Raw genomic sequence first — 23,130 nt, forward strand, 5'->3', positions numbered from 1 at the left:
ACACAGCATGCAGACAGAACAACATAGGACAAGCAAGACGCAGCACACAGAGAGAGCAACATAGGACAAGCAAGACGCAGCACGCAGACAGAGCAACATAGGATAAGCAAGACGCAGCACGCAGACAGAGCAACATAGGACAAGCAGCACGCAGACAGAGCAACATAGGACAGGCAAGATGCAGCACGCAGACAGAGCAACATAGAACAAGCAGCGCGCAGACAGAACAACATAGGACAAGCAAGACACAGCACGCAGACAGGGCGACATAGGACAAGCAAGACACAGCATGCAGACAGAGTAACATAGCACAAAAAGCAACAAGACAAAACCCATAAAAGCCACCGTGTTTTCACACCTCACAAGCTACAGACAACAAGACAACATGGAAAGCAGCAATACACAGCTAGGGACCATGTTCACATATCTCATTGACCTTTAGCCATGACTTCATGTTTTTTTGTGAAAGTGTGATATGTGGTGCAGTTGTGTGTCTGATGGCAGTGTATTCCAGACATGGGAAGCTCTCACAGAGAATGCAGATTTACTAAAGGTGCTTTTCCTTACGGGAACTATACAGTCACCTCTCATGTCAGACCTTGTGGATCTGCTGCCATATGTTTGGGTTTTCTGTTTAACAAAATTACTGAGTGGAGGGGAGCCTGTCCATTTAGGATCTTGAATACAAGACATGCGTCGGAAAATTGCACAAGATTTTCCCAACTCAGGAGCTCATGCTTTCTGAGGATGTAACAGTGATTATGGCTATTGGGCTTCCTATCAAGCACTTTGAGAGCCTGTTTGTAGACAAACTGAATGGGTTTTAATGTTGTACAGCAAGCTTGGGCCCAACTAGTCAAGCAGTATGTTATGTGGGGGAGTATCATAGATTTGAAGTACAGTTTTGCTACCTCTGTAGTCAAACAATTTCGTATAAATCGGAAATTAGCTAGGTTGAATTTGGTTATTTGAATTACCTTTTTCACCTGCTTTTTAAAAGAGAGGTTGGAATCAAGTATGATGCCAAGGTACTTAAAATCAGATACCACCTGTAGCTTCTCCCCTGACACAGACATCTGGCTCAGTAGCATCTGTTGCCCTCTTTGTGAAGAACATGCAAACAGTTTTTTTCACATTGAGATGCAAACACGAGTCACTGAGCCACTTTGTAACTTGGACCATTACAGTAGTGAGTTCTTGTGCAGCTTGTTGTTTGCTCTTTGCATGCACATATATCACTGTATCATCTGCATACATTTGAACTTCAGACCCAGTACAGACAGAAGGCAGATCATTAATGTACAGGCTGAACAGGAGGGGCCCCAGTATTGACCCTTGGGGCACACCCACATCATAGCTAAGAGTGGGCGACAGAGTTCTGCCTTCGAGGTATGATTTCTTCCATCTCAAGGCATCAGGGGAAAAGTTGAACTTGGACAATTTTGTGATGAGAACCTCATGGTTAACAGTATCAAAAGCCTTCATTAGGCCCAGAAACACAGTCCCAACAATGCCCCCTTTGTCCATCTTGGACTTCACATTTTCCTGAAGACAGAATTTGGTCGTTTCTGTGGAGTGTTTCGCTCTGAAGCCAAACTGCATGGAGTGTAATGTGAAGGGGCTGTTGTTGAGGTGGGCAATCAGTTATTCTGCTACACACTCTTCAACAACCTTCGACACCACAGGTAGAATACTAATGGGCCTGTAGTTACTCACGTCAGCAGGGTCACCCGATTTAAAGATGGCCGTTATTATGGCTGACTTCCATACCTTTGGTCAGGGGGACCAATAGATGTGTTGGTGACCTTAGTAATGGGCCAATGAGTGACTCTTTGTAGTTAAGAAAGGTAGAGTCCAGCCCAAACACATATTTGCCTTTAGAGTTCTTTAGTGAGCTAATCACCTTGTTCACCTTTGACTCAGAAACCTCCCTTATGATGAAGACAGGTTGAGCGTCATTCACTTGCACTGAGCCCAAGAAACCAGGGGAGGGGTAGGAATTGAAGGCTATTGCTATTTTGGCTGCATCCTGTGTTAGATTGTTATTCACCATGATTTCTAGTCTTTTTGCAATGTTACTATGGTATTTCCCTGTTAACTTTTTTAGATTCTCCCAGATCAATTTAGAATTTCCCTTTGCTTCACCAATTATGTTAATAGAAAAGTTTGCCTTGGCCTGTCTGATTTCTTTCATCACCTTATTTCTCAACATGGTAAACCTACGTCTGTCATGCTCCAATTTGGATCTTAGGGCTATTTTTAGAGCATAATCTCGTTCTTTCATCAATTTCCAGATTTCTCCATTTAGCCAAGGAAGAGTGCTCTTTTGGCCAGGTTTGGATTTGATTTTCTTTAGGAAGCCATTTATTGTAGTCTGGATTGTGGATAGAAAAACCTGACTATCAGCTTCCACGTCTGTATAGGACAAGATATCATTCCAGTTTATTCCCTTAATTGCGTTTTCAAAATAGTTTAATTCACTCTTAGGTTTTCTTAGTTGATCCGGCTTTCTAACAGTAGAGAGGTTAAACCTGCTCTTATAGACAGCTTTCTGGCTATAAGTGTCAGATTATGATCAGACAGCCCAGTAACCATATTGAATGATTTAGTCACTCTCTCTGGTTTATTACTGAACACCAGATCAATCTGTGTTTTAGAACAACAAGTCACCCTGGTTGGCCCTTTAACTAGCTGTGTAAGGTCAAAGGTATTAGTGATCCGTTTGAGGGTTTTCCTACAAGACTTGTCATCACATTAAGATGACCTCTTTCCCAAAATCACATTCCCTAAGCATGTTATTAAACTGATAAAAAAAACACACTTGGGGTGGAAGGTGGCCTATACATTCCAATAATGGAAATGGACATTTTGGGAGACAGTGTAACATTCAGGCCAATACATTCTAGTTCATTATCACATGACCACTCAATTTGTTTACATCAAATATGTTCTTTAATGTAAATCATCACACACCCCTCTTCCTTCAGTCCTGTCTCTCCTGAAAACATTGTAGCCAGGCACAATCAAAGCAGCATATGGAGAGGTTTTATGGAGCCATGTCTCTGAGAGGCAGAAATCAAGGTTGAAGTCTGTGAGTAGATGTTGAATTTGATCACTTTTTGGAATGACACTAGGAATGTTCAAGTGCCCCCTAGTAGTCCCTTGGGATTAGCTCGTGGGTTCCAGATGACCCGAGAGTGATTGACACATTGAAATAAGTTAAATGTTCTGTGTTTTCTGACGGCTGGGTGTAGGCCGTTTTGTTTCGTTTTGATTAGGGGCAGTTCGGTAGCGCAATTACCAATCCCTCCCGCCTGCACTGGATGCAGAGAACTAATTGTAACCGCTTGCGTACCAGAAGCAGAGTCAGGGATCGCATATAACGACTTGGGTATGTTTGAAGAGTCAAAATCTATCCTGGAGCCGGGTGAGTCGAGAGAAACCATGGGACCATGGCACTCACCCACCTCCACAGCGGCGACGATCAGTGGACGAGGCCATCCACTGCTTTCCACTCCGGTGATGTTGGGCCCAGGGTTGAGTTGCACATCCCCGCAGGAGGGTAGTGAACAGGTAGTTTAACAGTTTCTGATAAATGTTGGACTTGTTTGTTACGCCTAAGCGGTTCAGTGGAATAGGGAGCGAGGTAGACGTGGTCATTATTCAGAACATTATGGTATGCTGTGTACTGTCCGCTCCCGTGGAACGTGAACCAATGTGTTTGGTGTTGATATTCTCCGGTAGTAGACTGATTGTGTCATCCCAGCAAGGACGCACTGAGATTATCAGTAGAGCAGCTACATAACTGACAATCATGGCAAAGCACGAGATAAAACGCATAATTGCGCTTTAACTCTTTGCATGAGTTACTTGGCTGGGGTCGGATTACACCTGATGTTTTAGATAAAATAACTGCATTCGAATGAGAAGCGGCACCTGCCGCACCACCCTGTCTTCCGTCCTCCATTATCCTGTTAAGGTTAGGAGATGTTATCGGGTGGAGATGGTACATCACCCTCCTAAGCTACTCTACTGTCGGGTGGAGAGTGTGAGAGTGTGTCAGGCTGAAGAGCAGGTGAATGCAGACAGGAGGCAGTCTGTATGAACTGCTGAACTCTCTCCTTTCATATCCTGAAATGAGTCAGGAACTCTCTGTAGAACTCACTAACTCCAACAGCTTTGGCAGGGCCGACGGCTGGTCCTCCCCCTTAGTGTGTGTGTGTGTGTCAGGCTATCACACACACACTCAGACACACATACATACACACACCTCCTCCGCCGGTCATTGCCTCAGAGCCTTAAACCATGTGGTGTGTGTGGCAGGGTGATGGAGAATATGCCTTCCCCTCCTCTCTCCCCTCCTGTCTCCACTCTCTCTCAAGCCTTCGCCCCTCAGGCATGCTGGCATGGGAGGCCATCTTTAGGGAGAGCCCTGGCACTACCCCCCCCCCCCTACTCTGTCGGGCTAGAGTGGCACTCTGCCACCCCTGGCACACCCCCACCCGCACACTGAGCGCTCACTCATTCCTCCCATCCCTTTTAATGTCTCTCTCACTCCCTCTTTCCATTTGCTCTCCCTCCCTCTCTCTCTCCCTCCCTCTCTCCCTCTCTCTCCATCCATCTCTCCTATGCTCACCTTCTCTCTGCCTCTCCATCTTCCCGTCTCTCGCTCGACCTCCCCGTCTCCATTTTCCTTCTTATCCATCTTTCTCTTCTCCTAGTCCTGTCTCTTCTTCCATCCCTCTCTCTTTTCCTAGTCCTGTCTCTTCTTCCATCCCTCTCTCTTCTCCTAGTCCTGTCTCTTCTTCCATCCCTCTCTCTTCTCCTAGTCCTGTCTCTTCTTCCATCCCTCTCTCTTCTCCTAGTCCTGTCTCTTCTTCCATCCCTCTCTCTTCTCCTAGTCCTGTCTCTTCTTCCATCCCTCTCTCTTCTCCTAGTCCTGTCTCTTCTTCCATCCCTCTCTCTTCTCCTAGTCCTGTCTCTTCTTCCATCCCTCTCTCTTCTCCTCGTCATGTTTCTCCTTCCATCCCTCTCTCTTCTCCTAGTCCTGTCTCTTCTTCCATCCCTCTCTCTTCTCCTCGTCATGTTTCTCCTTCCATCCCTCTCTCTTCTCCTAGTCCTGTCTCTTCTTCCATCCCTCTCTTCTCCTCGTCATGTTTCTCCTTCCATCCCTCTCTCTTCTCCTAGTCCTGTCTCTTCTTCCATCCCCCTCTCTTCTCCTCGTCATGTTTCTCCTTCCATCCCTCTCTCTTCTCCTAGTCCTGTCTCTTCTTCCATCCCTCTCTCTTCTCCTAGTCCTGTCTCTTCTTCCATCCCTCTCTTCTCCTCGTCATGTTTCTCCTTCCATCCCTCTCTCTTCTCCTAGTCCTGTCTCTTCTTCCATCCCTCTCTTCTCCTCGTCATGTTTCTCCTTCCATCCCTCTCTTGCTCTTCATCCTCTCTATTTCACCTAGCCCAAAGAGAGGTTGTGCACAGCAAAATGGGAAGGCAAGGTGCTAGCATCCAGAATTTGCATGAATTTGCATGTCTTTGAGAGCGCCGCCATGATGAATTATAATCCACAGGAATTAAAGTAAACGGCGGTGGATCAGACCTTTCATTCTAAATGAGATGTGATTTAAAACGCTGTTAATGCTGATTATTTCCGCTCTGCCTTAGCCCAACCCTGGCCTCTCCTCTCTCTCAGCCCCCCTCCCACATTCTGCTTCATGCCTCCCTTTGATAACATTATTCCATGTGTTGAGGTGGCGATGGTGGGGAAAGTGTGTGTTACGAGGGAATCAATTCAACGGCTCAGACAAGAGACGTACTGTATGTGGCGGGGACCTTAGACATTCACGTATTATAGATACTGGCGGCTCGAGCTGCCAAGCTGTGTACATGGGAACACCAGCTGGCTGGAGTGTTTATGGACATATTCATTCTATCCATGTCCCAGTCCATTGTCCCCACTTGCTTCAAGATGTCCACCATTGTTCCTGTACCCAAGAAAGTGAAGGTAACTCAACTAAATGACTATCACCCCATAGCACTCACCTCTGTCATCATGAAGTGCTTTGAGAGGCTAGTTAAGGTTCATGTCACCCTAGACCCACTACAATTCACATATTACCCCAATGTAAGAATGTAACATTTTGTTAATTGAATACAGCTCAGCCTTCAACACCATAGTGCCCTCCAAGCTCATGACTAAGCTCAGGGCCCTGGTTCTGAACTCCTCCATGTTGAACTGGGTCCTGGACTTCCTTAAGGGCTGACCGCAAGTGGGGAAGTTAGGCAACAACACCTCTCACATTGATCCTCAACCCAGGGGTCCCACAGGGGTTCATGCTCAGCCCCCTCCTGTACTCCCTGATCACCCATGACTGCGTGGCCATGCACGTCTCCAACTCAATCATCAGCCTAGAGGGAGGAGGTGAGAGCCCTGGCGGAGTGGTGCCAGGAAATAACCTCGACCCTCAACGTCAACAAAACGAAGGAGCTGATCGTGGACTACAGGAGAGAGTAGAGAGAGCACCTGAAGTGGTCCCTTCACACATTCAGTGTAGTGAAGAAGGCGCAACAGCGCCTTTATAACCTCAGGAGGCTGAAGAAATCCGGCTTGGCCCCTAAGACCCTCACAAACGTCTACAGATGCACCCTTGAGAGCATCCTGTCGGGCTGTATCACCATAGCTATTTCATTGTCTGCAACCACAGGGTTCTCTAGAGGGTGCTGCTGTCAGCCCAACGCATCATCAGGGCACACTGCCTGCCTTCCAGGACATCTACAGCACCCAGTGTCACAGGAAGGCCAAGGAGATTATCAAGGAGATCATCAAGGCCACCCAAGCCACGGTCTGTTCACCCGCTAAACTCTAGGAGGAGGAAACAGTATAGGTGCATCAAAGCTGGGGCCGAGAGACTGAAAAACAGCTTCTATCTCCAGGCCATCAGACTGTTAAATAGTCACCACTAGCCGGCCTCCGTCCAGTACCCTGGCCTGAACCTTAGACACTGTCACTAGCCAGCTAACAGCCGGTACTCTACCCTTTACCTTAGAGACTGCTTTACGCTATGCTGTATATAGTCATTGAACACTGTATATAGTCATTGAACACTATAGTCATTAAACACTTTAATGTTTACATACTGATTTACCCACTTCATATATACACTGCTGAAAAAAATAAAGGGAACACTTAAACAACACAATGTAACTCCAAGTCAATCACACTTCTGTGAAATCAAACTGTCCACTTAGGAAGCAACACTGATTGACAATAAAATTTCACATGCTGTTGTGCAAATGGAATAGACCACAGGTGGAAATTATAGGCAATTAGCAAGACACCCCCAATAAAGGAGTGATTCTGCAGGTGGAGACCACATACCACTTCTCAGTTCCTATGCTTCCTGGCTGATGTTTTGGTCACTTTTGAATGCTGGCGGTGCTTTCACTCTAGTGGTAGCATGAGACGGAGTCTACAACCCACACAAGTGGCTCAGGTAGTGCAGCTCATCCAGGATGGCACATCAATGCGAGCTGTGGCAAGAAGGTTTGCTGTGTCTGTCAGCGTAGTGTCCAGAGCATGGAGGCGCTACCAGGAGACAGGCCAGTACATCGGGAGACGTGGAGGAGGCCGTAGGAGGGCAACAACCCAGCAGCAGGACCGCTACCTCCGCCTTTGTGCAAGGAGGAGCACTGCCAGAGCCCTGCAAATGACCTCCAGCAGGCCACAAATGTGCATGTGTCTGCTCAAACGGTCAGAAACAGACTCCATGAGGGTGGTATGAGGGCCCAACGTCCACAGGTGGGGGTTGTGCTTACAGCCCAACACCGTGCAGGACATTTGGTATTTGCCAGAGAACACCAAGATTGGCAAATTCGCCACTGGCGCCCTGTCCTCTTCACAGATGAAAGCAGGTTCACACTGAGCATGTGACAGACGTGACAGAGTCTGGAGACGCCGTGGAGAACGTTCTGCTGCCTGCAACATCCTCAAGCATGACCGGTTTGGCGGTGGGTCAGTCATGGTGTGGGGTGGCATTTCTTTGGGGGGGGCGTACAGCCCTCCATGTGCTCGCCAGATGTAGCCTGACTGCCATTAGGTACCGAAATGAGATCCTCAGACCCCTTGTGAGACCATATGCTGGTGCGGTTGGCCCTGGGTTCCTCCTAATGCAAGACAATGCTAGACCTCATGTGGCTGGAGTGTGTCAGCAGTTCCTGCAAGAGGAAGGCATTGATGCTATGGACTGGCCCGCCCGTTCCCCAGACCTGAATACAATTGAGCACATCTGGGACATCATGTCTCACTCCATCTGTTGCACCACAGACTGTCCAGGAGTTGGCAGATGCTTTAGTCCAGGTCTGGGAGGAGATCCCTCAGGAGACCATCCGCCACCTCATCAGGAGCATGCCCAGGCGTTGTAGAGAGGTCATACAGGCACGTGGAGGCCACACACACTACTGAGCCTCATTTTGACTTGTTTTAAGGACATTACATCAAAGTTGGATCAGCCTGTAGTGTGGTTTTCCACTTTAATTTTGAGTGTGACTCCAAATCCAGACCTCCATGGGTTGATAATTGTTGTCAGCACATTCAACTATGTAAAGAAAAAAGTATTTAATAAGAATATTTAATTCATTCAGATCTAGGATGTGTTATTTTAGTGTTCCCTTTATTTTTTTGAGCAGTGTGTGTGTGTGTGTGTATATACAACAACAAAGGACCTTGTGAAGATATATATATATACACCTGAGCTACCAGATCCGTCCCCATAACTACCAGACCCATAACTACCAGACCCGTCCCCATAACTACCAGACCCGTCCCCATAACTACCAGACCCGTCCCCATAACTGCCACTCTACATCTGCTGTCTGTCTGCCAGATGGCATTGGATAACACCACAATCAATGGGCCCTTTTCCTCCTCACACTTTTGCACAGTGAACACTTTTTACCTTATTGCACTGGATTGGGACCCAATCTCTCTCTCTGTCTTTTACTGTCTGCATGTCCCTCTGTCGCACGCTCTCTCTTACTCTCCCTTTATCTCTCTCATTTTCTGTATGTCTTTCTCTCGTTCTCTCTCACACACATACAGTTGAAGTCGGAAGTTTACATACACTTAGTTTGGAGTCCTTAAAACTCGTTTTTCAACAACTCCACAAATTTTTTGTTAAAAACTATAGTTTTGGCAAGTCTGTTAGGACATCTACTTTGCATGACACAAGTCATTTTTCCAACAATTGTTTACATACAGATTATTTCACTGTATCACAATTCCAATGGGTCAGAAGTTTACATACACTAAGTTGACTGTGCCTTTTAACAGCTTGGAAAAGTCGGGAAAATGATGTCATGGCTTTAGAAGCTTCTGAGGCTAATTGACATAATTTGAGTCAATTGGAGTTGCACCTGTGGATGTATTTCAAGGCTTACCTTCAAACTCAGTGCATGGGAAAATCAAAAGAAATCAGCCAAGAAAAATTGTAGACCACAAATCTAGTTCATCCTTGGGAGCAATTTCCAAACGCCTAAAAGTACCATGTTCATCTGTACAAACAATAGTACGCAAGTATAAACATGGGACCACTCAGGCGTCATACCGCACAGGAAGGAGACGCGTTCTGTCTCCTAGAGATGAACATACTGTGGTGCGAAAAGTGCAAATCAATCCGAGAGCAACAACAAAGGACCTTGTGAAGATGCTGGAGGAAACAGGTACAAAAGTATCTATATCCACAGTAAAACGAGTCCTATATCTACATAACCTGAAAGGCCGCTCAGCAAGGAAGAAGCCATTCTCCAAAACCGCCATATAAAAGCCAGACTACGGTTTGCAGATGCACATGGGGACAAAGATTGTACTTTTTGGAGAAATGTCCTCTGGTCTGATGAAACAAAAATAGAACCGTTTGGCCACAATGACCATCGTTATGTTTGGAGGGAAAGGAGGGATGCTTGCAAGACGAAGAACACCATCCCAACTTTGAAGCACAGGGTGGTGGCATCATGTTGTGGGTGTGCTTTGCTGCAGGAGGGACTGGTGCACTTCACAAAATAGATGGCATCATGAGGGAGAAAAATTATATATTGAAGCAACATCTCATGACATCAGTCAGGAAATTAAAGCTTGGTTGCAAATGGGTCTTCCAAATGGACAATGATCCCAAGCATACTTCCAAAGTTGTGGCAAAATGGCTTAAGGACAACAAAGTCAAGGTATTGGAGTGGCCATCACAAAGCCCTGACCTCAATCTCATAGAAAATTTGTGGGCAGAACTGAAAAAGCCTGTGCGGGCATGGAGGCCTACAAACCTGACTCAGTTACACCAGCTCTGTCAGGAGGAATAGGCCAAAATTCACCCAACTTATTGTGGGAAGCTTGTGGAAGGCTACCCAAAACATTTGACCCAAGTTAAACAATTTAATGGCAATGCTACTAAATACAAATTGAGTGTATAAACTTTTGACCCACTGAAATAAATCATTCTCTCTACTCTTATTCTGACATTTCACATTCTTCAAATAAAGTGGTGATCCTAACTGACCTAAGACAGGGATTAAATGTCAGGAATTGTGGAAAAACTGTGTTTAAATGTATTTGGCTAAGGTGTATGTAAACTTCTGACTTCAACTGTACATTCACCATCTTTCATCGAGAGAATATTCTCTTGTCAGCCACATTCACAGCATACTGTCACCACACACACACATTCCTATCTGACACAAAAGCGATTCATTCCATGACTTGAAGTTGAAGTCTATTAAAAAGCATTAAGTTCCAGTACGGTCGTACAGACACCATCTTGGTGCTCGATCATCACAGTAAAAGTAGGCCAACCAAAGGCGACGACGTCAGATGACTGACGCACAATCAGGCTGCGCTAAGCGAACGCTGTAATCGAGCGAAAAAGTTAATTAGCTCTACAAGCTAATCATCTCCCCTTTTGCTAATTAACAATCAATTACAAAACACAGAAGCCTCTTGCTAATTATCAATCACCAACGTAGCATGAACCTCGTATATTATCCCTAGTCCTTTTCAATAGAACATTTGTTCTGAAAGTTTTTGGGCCTCAGATGAAACAGCCCGCGTTACAGTTAGCTTCAAGCGCTGACTCTCCTATCATTTTCTTTTTAACCTTTATTTAACTAATTTAACTAATTTTTATTTTTGGTCCACCAGCCACTGTGGCAGGTAGATAGAAAAATTGGTCAGCCAAAATATATCTTTGCGCCATAATTACTTAAAACAAATGATGATCGCCATGCTTAATGTTTCTAAAAAACCAAACATTTATTAGTAAGAAATAATGTGAGGAATAGCTCAATTTCATTTTTTGTGACCCGAGAACATATCAGAGACAAAATGTTCAGGCTGGGAGGTTACCGTGGTAACCATGCCACTGGAGTCCTGTCACGGGTCTGTGTGAGAGAGATTTGGGTTCTGACTAGGAGTAGACAACATCTCTTTGCATCAGTTGAAGCAGCAGACTCAAACTTCCATTTAGAAACACCCGACCTTGTGAACTAAACAATGTAAATAGCCAAGAAACACGAGGACAAAGTCTCGCTTTGTTGACTTTCAAGTAAATTTGACCAACTTTTATGCCTGTGCGCAGCGCCTCCAAAAATGAATCAGCACAGTGCACAAATCTCTCCTGCCAGGCAGTGTTGCTTGATGAGGTGGGATATAGATTCATATTTATTTGTGCGATTAGCAGCTATGAAACAAAACGGCAGAAATACTTTGAAAACAGCTACTGCAGCATTTTCCTCGCACGTGCTCATTCTTGACTTTTTCACTATATTTATATTCGTACATGCAATATAGAGCCCTGCAAATTGACCACCCACTTACGTTACCAACCATTACCTAAATCTACCCACATTTGGCGGATGTTAATGTTATGCCCTGGTTGGCTCTTTGTAGCGACATAAGCTAATACACAACACTCACCTAGCGCTTTGAGCTAGGATTGTTGTTTTGACTTTGGTGTTAGCTCCAGTGTTAGCGTCGCTAGCTCCAGTGTTTGTGTTTGTGCTGATGCAGGCATGTGAGTGTGGAGTGTTTTGGGAGGGAGGGAGAGAGCAGAAGGCAGCTGTGATGTGGATGGAGCCGGAGAGTTTAGAAGGACGTACGCTGCTGCTTGAAGCCCAAGCTGAAGAGGGATATGAGAGCTGGGGATCAGACCAACACTTGCTTTTAATTGCTGTGCTGTTCTGCAGATGAGAGGCCCCATGGGATCTGTAGTTTATTTCCCAACAGATGATTTTTATTTTGGCAGTGTAGGTCAATTGCACTACTGTGAAGGGATGGATGTGCTGCCTCATGGGAAATGTAGTGTTTTGGGGAGTTGCAGTGTACATTTTATTATGAGAGGACGGATGATGTGATTTGTGGGTAGTGTAGTTTCTTTGTTGGTGTTAAATGGGGCGGCAGGTAGCCTAGTGGTTAGAGCATTGGACGAGCAACCGAAAGCTTGTAAGGTCAAATCCCCTAGCTGACAAGGTACAAATCTGTCATTCTGCCCCTGAACAAGGCAATTAACCCACTGTTCCAAGGCCGTCATTGAAAATAAGAATTTGTTCTTAACTGACTTGCCTAGTTAAATAAAGGTTTAAAAAATCTCTCTCTATATATATATATATATATGGGTTAGTGTAATTATTCTGTGGTGAAAATGCCTTGTGCAAGTGAAGTTACATTTTGGTGTAACTGCCGAGAGGAACAAATGAGGTGCTTTGGGGATGTGTAGTTTTTTCTATTGTGCTGAAGGCAGACATGATGCCCCATGGGAAATGCAGTTTCTTCTATTACAGGGTAATTGTGTGGTGGGGCATTGCTGTGATGCCTCATGGGAAATGTAGTTTCTTCTATCAGTGTAATTGAACAGTGGGGTAGAGATGAAATGCCACATGGGAATTGTAGGTTTGTCTGTTAATACAGTCGTCTGCCCTTATCAGTGAACAGCAGAGATAAATTGAGTACTCAATAGCAGCACGGACTCTGGGGGGCTCCGAGGCCCTACAGACACACAGAGAGACACAACCAATCACTCACCTATCATAGGCAGTAAAGATAGACAGTTCTGAGACATACAGGCTAACTCTTTTGTCGTGGTGTACTCAATGGCCTTTTGCAGTACTTTCAACCAACTTTGTCTGGTTGACAGCTTGCCATCGACCCCCTCACCCTAAACCCCCCATGGGTCCCTGTCATGTCCCATCACCCCCCGCCAGTACACTGTGGAGTGTGCAAAAGCATGCCCCTTCCTCCTGACTGTTCGATACCTCATTAACCAGTAAGAGTTCGTGTTGAACGCGCAATGGACACTTTCCTATCGACCCTACCTCTCATACCCACACACACACACCGCCAGCAGCAGTGCTCTGGGGGCCTTGTGACATGTCCAGGGTGACAGTGACACGCGCCACTAGCCAAGCTCTATTTCCCCTGACCCGACCACACACACACTCCTGCCTCCCCCGCACCCTAGGGTCAGGAGAGGAGGGAGAGACAGAGGGGGGAAGTGGGGGTTGGGGTTGGAGAGTGGGTGTAGGTCATTTAAACTTCTGTCACTTCACAGTGGGTGATCTCATGGGGAGAGACAATAAAAGAGAAATAGAAACAAACTTACTGCTACTCTAACCTAGGTCTGCCCTAGTTTTCTGCCAACTCGTCTTTAGCCAACTCATCTTTAGCCATGTCTATAGGGTTCCCTTTTTTTAATACTTACATTTGTTGTATCATAATCATTTAGGCTGGTTTATATGGTCAACATTTTCTTTCAGTGGAAAATGACCTACAAGAGACATGATTACATTGGTCTGTCTGTGTATTTTAGCATCAAATGCACTTGTGTAGGTCAAATCTCAAAGTTCTCAGCCTGTGTGTCTCTACCTGGTGTCTGTGTGTGTGGGATAGGCCCACATACCTTTTTAATAACCTTGTTCACAATGTTTCTATCCAAGAGTAGGGCTGTGGTCATGACATTTTGTCAGCCAGCGATTGTCAAGCTAATAACTATCGGTCTCACGGTAATTGACTGTTAATTAACATAAACATGTTTAACATCTCCTGGCTTCCACACACAGCCTACAAGCCACTGATGCAGACCTTCGGAACATCTACATTTAAAAAAGTCTAATAAATCCATGTAATATAGCCTACACCATCAAAAATAAATATATTATTTGTTTTAGACAGGTCTAAAGAAACACGATATGAAGAAAATGTAGACTATTTCAGATGAACACACTAGCATACTCTGAGTTGTCCTTATGTTAGGCCCTGATCTGGCTATCCTGTAGTTAATTTACATGCCAGCCAGGTAGGCTATACTCCTGTAGTAAAGCGAAGCAATGTGCTTAATATTATGAAAGCTGAGATATAAATATAGTAGGCCTAGCCTATAGAACGCGGATGGGATCTTCCTCTTTTTAATAGAGGCCATCACTCTATTTTCTCACACAATTGTATAGCCTAAAGAAATGTTGCAACATGAGCTCATGGACTCTCATGAAGTGTTTGAATTGGATTTTCGATAACATTTGCATTGATGTCATAGTGATTAGAGGGACAATAGAGTACTGAGTACCAGGCAGTTAGCAATTTGTACTAATAACCATCAGCAGCATCAGAGCTTGGAGAAGCCTAGTGACCGTGACTAAGCGGTCACGTGGAATTTGACTGCGATCATGACTCGTGACGGTAATACGGTCACCGTAACAGTCCTATACCCATGTATATGTGTGTGTGTATAGCCTATGTAACGTGGTGCGTTGTGTGCCTGCACTCACGGTCCTCTGATGGGGCGCTCCCCTGTCGTTGGTCCTCCGGAACTCGTCGAACCATCGTTTGCTGGGTGCTGTCATGCCACGTTGTCCCCCTCGCTGCCTGAAAGCCCCCGACAGACCACACTGCTGGAGCTACCAGCATGTACCGGGGCCTGTCCCAGCATGCCTCACAGGGACTTCAGTGAGGGACACACACACGCGCATGCAGAGACGCAGTCACACAAACACACACACACAGGCAGACATACCGTACTCACACACACAGACATGCACAGGTGGCACACACACACACTCCCACACACAGCCTCCATGGAGCAGTCTCTGACGAAGACTGCTGTGATTAAAAGAGGTCCTTTTCAAATCAAATCCATGTTACCAGGATGTCTGGAGAGACATGGGGAGAACACAGTCTCATCCCGCCATGCACTATTCATAGGAAAGACAGACAGCCAGTCTACCTCCCGGTTTCTCTGTGAGGGATATCACTTAAAGATGAACTATGCAGAAATAGCTCCACCATTTCCTGGTTGCTCAAATTCTAATAGTTTGCCTAATTTCAGTTTATGTTACAAAACACACAAGTCTAGTGTAGAGAATCATTCAGCTCAGTTCAGCTGTTTGAAGCTGCTGTACAAAACTGAAAGTAAAAGACTCAAAAACTAAACTTAAGAATGGGAAGCATAGAAATAGCGCACATAGAACAGATTGACCTCTTCTTAGACCTGCTTTCAATGAGAATGACAGATCTATAACTCTATGCGAATTTGGTCATGTCGCCCAAAAAGTTACATTTTGCAGCTTTAAGGCTAACACCCAGGACTGCAGAGTCAGACAAGCCTGGAAAGAACTACGAAGCGAGGAGTCGTTGTTATTCACAAGTACAGAGGCAGACTGTTCAGAAGATAAATTGGATACCAGTTGTTAATCTATTGCTGACTATTCATTCTCCCTTTTTGCGTTTTGGGGGAAAGGGAAAGAGGGATGTTTTGCAAGTCGGAGAAGGCATCGGGTGTATAATACGACTGATATTTAGTGTTGCTAACGAGCGTTATCTTTGTTGTACAAAATGAAGAACATTATTCCAGATTGACTATAATGGGGTTCTAAGGCATCACCTGCATTGAGTCAGACACTATGGTAATGAATGTACTCTCTGTACCAAATAACAGGATGCACATGATCTGTTCATCCTGAACCAGAAAGAATACCACCTCCCGGTCTGCCAGGTAGTGGCAGGTTGTTCACCAACACCATATTCCCACCACCTCCCAGTCTGCCAGGTAGTGGCAGGTTGTTCACCAACACCATATTCCACCACCTCCCAGTCTGCCAGGTAAGGGCAGGTTGTTCACCAACACCATATTCCCACCACCTCCCAGTCTGCCAGGTAGTGGCAGGTTGTTCACCAACACCATATTCCCGCCACCTCCCAGTCTGCCAGGTAGTGGCAGGTTGTTCACCAACACCATATTCCCACCACCTCCCGGTCTGCCAGGTAGTGGCAGGTTGTTCACCAACACCATATTCCCACCACCTCCCGGTCTGCCAGGTAGTGGCAGGTTGTTCACCAACACCACCTCCCGGTCTGCCAGGTAGTGGCAGGTTGTTCACCAACACCATATTCCCACCACCTCCCAGTCTGCCAGGTAGTGGCAGGTTGTTCACCAACACCATATTCCCACCACCTCCCGGTCTGCCAGGTAGTGGCAGGTTGTTCACCAACACCATATTCCCACCACCTCCTAGTCTGCCAGATAGTGGCAGGTTGTTCACCAACACCATATTCCCACCACCTCCCGGTCTGCCAGGTAGTGGCAGGTTGTTCACCAACACCATATTCCCACCACCTCCCAGTCTGCCAGGTAGTGGCAGGTTGTTCACCAACACCATATTCCCACCACCTCCCAGTCTGCCAGGTAGTGGCAGGTTGTTCACCAACACCATATTCCCACCACCTCCCAGTCTGCCAGGTAGTGGCAGGTTGTTCACCAACACCATATTCCCACCACCTCCCAGTCTGCCAGATAGTGGCAGGTTGTTCACCAACACCATATTCCCACCACCTCCCGGTCTGCCAGGTAGTGGCAGGTTGTTCACCAACACCATATTCCCACCACCTCCCGGTCTGCCAGGTAGTGGCAGGTTGTTCACCAACACCATATTCCCACCACCTCCTAGTCTGCCAGATAGTGGCAGGTTGTTCACCAACACCATATTCCCACCACCTCCCGGTCTGCCAGGTAGTGGCAGGTTGTTCACCAACACCATATTCCCACCACCTCCCAGTCTGCCAGGTAGTGGCAGGTTGTTCACCAACACCATATTCCCACCACCTCCCAGTCTGCCAGGTAGTGGCAGGTTGTTCACCAACACCATATTCCCACCACCTCCCAGTCTGCCAGGTAGTGGCAGGTTGTTCACCAACACCATATTCCCACCACCTCCCAGTCTGCCAGATAGTGGCAGGTTGTTCACCAACACCATATTCCCACCACCTCCCGGTCTGCCAGGTAGTGGCAGGTTGTTCACCAACACCATATTCCCACCACCTCCCGGTCTGCCAGGTAGTGGCAGGTTGTTCACCAACACCATATTCCCACCACCTCCTAGTCTGCCAGATAGTGGCAGGTTGTTCACCAACACCATATTCCCACCACCTCCCGGTCTGCCAGGTAGTGGCAGGTTGTTCACCAACACCATATTCCCACCACCTCCCGGTCTGCCAGGTAGTGGCAGGTTGTTCACCAACACCATATTCCCACCACCTCCTAGTCTGCCAGATAGTGGCAGGTTGTTCACCAACACCATATTCCCACCACCTCCCGGTCTGCCAGATAGTGGCAGGTTGTTCACCAACACCATATTCCCACCACCTCCCAGTCTGCCAGGTAGTGGCAGGTTGTTCACCAACACCATATTCCCACCACCTCCCGGTCTGCCAGGTAGTGGCAGGTTGTTCAACACCAACCTGGTATAGATGGGACCAGGGGCATCTGTCTGGCATATGGAGTTCTGTGGGGTCATACAGTACTATTATATCTCTCTCTCTTACAGTCTCTCGTTCTTCCTCCTCTCCCCCTACTATCATTCTGAAATACACAACACCTACCCCCCCATCCTATTTATTGATTTAGTTGAGATATTTGGTTCCATATTCTTCTTGTTTGCTGGTTTATTGGCTAGTGATTGTCCTCCTCCAGTGGGAGTAGAGACCGTCTGGTGGCTGTGAAAAGGTCCTGAAAGGGCTTTTCTGGAACAGCATATGGGCCCATATTAGGAGGATGTTAGGCACACACACTGGTTTCCTGCTCTCACATACTGTACTGAAGAGAACAGCAAGAGACGGTCTGTCAGGAAGGCACCCCTTAGTTAAAGGACAAAGAGCTTGGCTAGCTGTCTGGCAGATCCCTCTCATTCATATAGTAATGCCTCCATATAGTCCCCTGCTATTGGCCAGGACCAAAGTAATGCTTCCTTGTAAGTCCCCTGCTATTGGCCAGGACCAAATATGAGGTCATTATTGAGATGGGGTTACACTAAGAGGTCTCCAAAGCAGACGGTAGGTGGGTCGGTGGTGGATGAAAGGAAATGACAAGATGATGTAATTCCATCCAGGGACTTTAACCTACATCAGTAGTCATGAAGGACACGGGGCACTAAAATACTTTTAACATGGCGTATCCGGACCCCTCCCAGCCACTCAAATGTCACGGAGACCTCTGAAGTAAGACGTTAATGCTATGGACTAGGACCTCCGTATGGTCACATCTGTTTGGGAAGGAGATATGTGAACATCTGCTGTCCCCTTTTCTAAATTCTCACTCTTAGTTAGCTTTGATTGATAGCTTATGCAGCGGTTGCAGTTTTCGACACCCCCCCCCCCCCCCCCACACACACACACACACACACACACAAAGCTGTACGATCCAGCTGTACTGAAGTATGTTTTTCTCCCTGACCCTCATGTGTTCTGGGTTGCTATCAAATTAACCAGTGTATACCAGCTAGCTAAGCAATTAAACCCGATGCAGAATCCACGCTCTGCAGTTTTCAACATCTGCCGTTCTCCTATATCTGTGTTCATTTCCTTGGCCGGGAGTCTCATCTGTTCTCCTGATCAGTTATGATGCATGATGGAACCCTCTGTGGTTAATATGGTACTGTATAGAGTAGACTGTCTCACCCCCTCCTCCTCAGCCTTTGACTCACTCTCTTCCACTCTTCACCCTCTCACCCCTTCTCTCCTCCTTATCTGTCCCCTCTTCTCATCCCTTATTTTCCCTGTCTTCCTCCACCCCTTCCCCTCACTCTTATTCTCCCCTCTTCATTGCCTTCGACCCCTTTCTCTTCCCCACTCCTCTCCCAATTCTCCCCTATCACCCATTTCCTCCTCTTCAACCCACCCTCCATCTTGTGTATCCTCCCTCCCCACCCACTTTTCCCCTGACTGACCCGAGACACACACTCCAAAAGCCTCCCCATCGATCACGCTGGCAGGAATGAGTCAGAGCTGAGGCTGGGTTAGCTTGGGTTGGAGGAGAGAGAGGAGGGCTGGCCAGAACCATGTAGAGCTAAACCGCTCAGTCACAGTGCAGTGCACCCTCCTGGTTTGGAGCTGTTCAGCCTCTATACACACACACACGGACAGACAATACCCACAGTCTCTCTTGACCGTAACCGGACATTTCCTTTCTGTCTCTCTCATTTTAAGACTCTTCTCCACCCCCCTCCCTCCATCTCTCTACCTCCCTCCCCCATCCCTCGGTCTCGTCATGCTGTGTCCTGTGACTCATCGTCAGGCTCAGTCAATGGGGCTAAATGGACACTCTGGCATAATAAGAGGTCAATATGCCCAGCCTGTCTGCCGCTTCTCTCTCTCTCTCTCTTTCTGTCTCTCTCTGTCAGTATCGCACTGTCTCTCTCACTCTGCCTCTCTCTCTCACTTTCTCTCACTCACTCTCATCTGAGCCGAAGCATCACGAGTCAAATCCTGTCTATCCAAGCCAGCCTAATTTCCCACACTTACACAAAGACTAAGGAAGGGGGAGAAAAATCTACAGAGTCTACTACAGTTATATTTGAGGATATATCATATTATTTTGATAATACGATTTTTGTGCTAGTTGGCTGTACCTGCACACCACATCTCCAGTATTTTCCTTCATAGCTTGTTCTCCATCTTCTTTTTAAGTAGGAAGCCAATTTGTTTTCAGCACATTTACATGACTGATCAAACTTGTTTTCTCATGACTCTATCTTGTTCCTCTGCCTCAGACATATGGTGAGCAGTATGTTTGCAACAACAAATCGCAGTATCGAATTGCCATCCATGTAGAATTGTGATAATTTTATTGAACCTTTATTTAACTAGGCAAGTCAGTTAAGAACAAATTCTTATTTACAATGACGGCCTACCGGGGAACTTGTGCCCCTTGTTCAGGGGCAGAACGATAGATTTTTACCTTGTCAGCTCGGGGATTCGATCCAACAACGCTCTAACCACTAGGCTACCTGCCGTCCCTACATAACATATTAGCACCTATCATGTTAATATCATCATTCCCAGCCCTAACAAAGACCCAGACATAGACGAGCACAATCTACTTAATTTACAGACCTCAATATCCTAGAGGATTCTGACTTCCTGACTCTATTCCCACCATTCACTGCTCTATCAGGGCCCTCGCCGACTAATCACCTGCCCTTGTGATGCAGTACAATCACAATACAGGTCTGATTTCATCACTAGCGTGGGCAGGTAGTGAGCCTCTCTTACCCTGCTAGCCTATCGCTGACATGTGAAACGTGAATGCATTTTGATTGTAATTAAATGCTAAATAGGAAGGCTCTAAAAGCTAGCTCGCTGTATAGACGAGAGCCACTTGGCTTGATTGCTCGCTGTTGTTAGCTGTTAGCAGGTGGGCTAGCGGTTAGCATCCGCGTTTCCTATTGATCTGATGATGACCTAGCTGTTTTTGTTGTTACCATGTGCAATACAGTGCTACCAATGAAGCCTGTCGACATGTGTGTTATGAATGTATGGGTGGGAAGGTGTTTGTCGGTGCGTGTTGATAGTCTAAAGTGGCGTCCTCCACTTGTGTCCTTCTCATTCGTCTGCACTGAGACGATTTTCAATGAAGGAAAGGAGACGAGTCGAGGAGGCTACATTAATTAGAGAGTTGAGATGCACCCAATGTGTTTCTCTCCACAGAATTCAGTCTGGTTTAGTTGCAACACTAATGCATGTTCTCTCTCTCAGGTGACGGAGTATCTCAACGGTCAGGAGTCTGCCAAGACTGCCAGGGTAAGTTTCTCTCTCTACCTCTTTACGTCTCTTGCTCCCTCTCTCTCGCTCTCTCTCTCTCTCTACCTCTCTCTCTGTGTCTCTCCCTCTCACTCTAACTCTCTCCCTCTTTCTCACTTTTCTCTCCCTGTTTCATACTAGCTCACTCAACACAATACAAATTCAGCCTGGCTTTATTGGCATGACAGGTAAACCGGTGTTTCCAAAGCTGTAATTACAACTACTAGTAGAAGAAAGGAGCTCTCCTTCATTTCTCTGCTCCCTCTGTCTTTCTCTCCACCTGTCTGTTCTCTGAAGACGTGACACATCTCATTGGCAGGCAGTGCTGTCCTAAATGGACGCTGGCCCACAGCCTGTGCAGGCCCACGCTGATGGAGAGAAAGCAAGAGAGGGAGAGGGAGAGAGGGATAGATTGAATCCACATGGCACACAGGACTCTTACCCACCTCCACACACCCCAGGGTCCGCTTGCCCACCTCCACACACCCCAGGGTCCGCTTGCCCAACTCCACACACCCCAGAGTCCGCTTGCCCCCCTCCACACACCCCAGGGTCCGCTTGCCCACCTCCACACACCCCAGGGTCCGCTTGCCCCCCTCCACACACCCCAGGGTCCGCTTGCCCCCCTCCACACACCCCAGGGTCCGCTTGCCCCCCTCCACACACCCCAGGGTCCGCTTGCCCACCTCCACACACCCCAGGGTCCGCTTGCCCACCTCCACACACCCCAGGGTCCGCTTGCCCACCTCCACACACCCCAGGGTCCGCTTGCCCCCCTCCACACACCCCAGGGTCCGCTTGCCCACCTCCACACACCCCAGGGTCCGCTTGCCCCCCTCCACACACCCCAGGGTCCGCTTGCCCCCCTCCACACACCCCAGGGTCCGCTTGCCCCCCTCCACACACCCCAGGGTCCGCTTGCCCCCCTCCACACACCCCAGGGTCCGCTTGCCCCCCTCCACACACCCCAGGGTCCGCTTGCCCACCTCCACACACCCCAGTGTCCGCTTGCCCCCCTCCACACACCCCAGGGTCCGCTTGCCCCCCTCCACACACCCCAGGGTCCGCTTGCCCACCTCCACACACCCCAGGGTCCGCTTGCCCCCCTCCACACACCCCAGGGTCCGCTTGCCCCCCTCCACACACCCCAGGGTCCGCTTGCCCCCCTCCACACACCCCAGGGTCCGCTTACCCACCTCCACACACCCCAGGGTCCGCTTGCCCCCCTCCACACACCCCAGGGTCCGCTCACAGCACAGCAACCAATCCAAACGCAGGTGGTTCTACCTGTTTAGGTACACTAGCCAATCGTCTAGTCAGATGACAGAGCATATACAAAAAGTATCAGCCCAGTTTCATTATCCTTGCGATTACACCGCTCAATCCTAATACTCCTAGTTATACAGTAACTGTTTACTGTATCTTGCCCAAGAGCATAGCCCAATGACCTTATATAGATTCGTTTTTCTAGTCTTGGGGTGCTTGTTTTACCTGATTTATGGTAAACAGGTGGCATCCATTTATCCTCCTTAAACACTGTGACCTTCAAGAAGGCACAGTTCTCTTCAGCAGCCAGTCACAAGACAAACGCTCTCACTGCTTTGACATATTGTCCAATCACGCAACGCCATGCCCAAACAATCGTCCAATCACAGGCAAAATTGGTGTAAATGAGATGTAGTTCTCCAAAAGGCCGGAACGAGTGACGAGGCATCGACGGAAGAGAAACAGGAAAGACAACATGGCAGCCGCTTCCTAGCGACTAGTGCAAATTAGCATGGGCACTAATTGGCTGTGAATCGTCATGTTAACAGCTGATCACACACTGCTGATGAGGAGAGGAGGGGGCCTTGGTTGGTGTCGTGAAACATCTCTCACACACACACACACACACAACTTCTTGCGTCCCCACCTAGAATGCCCCCTCACACACTACCACCGCCCTTCCCATTGCGCGTCAAACGGAACGTTTAGCAGGAAATTGCCTGGATGCTTGATGAGGGATGCAGAGCTCAGCGGAGTGAATTTAATGG

The 23,130-nt window shown here is 47.4% G+C and overlaps 1 protein-coding gene across 1 annotated transcript in view; it reads left to right on the forward strand.

The window, feature by feature from the left end:
• Positions 1-23,130, forward strand: part of LOC110499879 (staphylococcal nuclease domain-containing protein 1) — a 319,253-nt gene that overhangs the window by 294,634 nt on the left and 1,489 nt on the right. Inside the window, exon 23 of the mRNA XM_090213660.1 lies at positions 21,053-21,097. Within this exon, the coding sequence (XP_090069786.1) occupies positions 21,053-21,097 (45 nt within the window). The remainder of the gene's footprint in view (positions 1-21,052; positions 21,098-23,130) is intronic.

This window comes from Oncorhynchus mykiss, chromosome 21 (assembly GCF_057628025.1).
Source record: "Oncorhynchus mykiss isolate SJ-2025 chromosome 21, ASM5762802v1, whole genome shotgun sequence".
Lineage (NCBI taxonomy): Eukaryota > Metazoa > Chordata > Actinopteri > Salmoniformes > Salmonidae > Oncorhynchus > Oncorhynchus mykiss.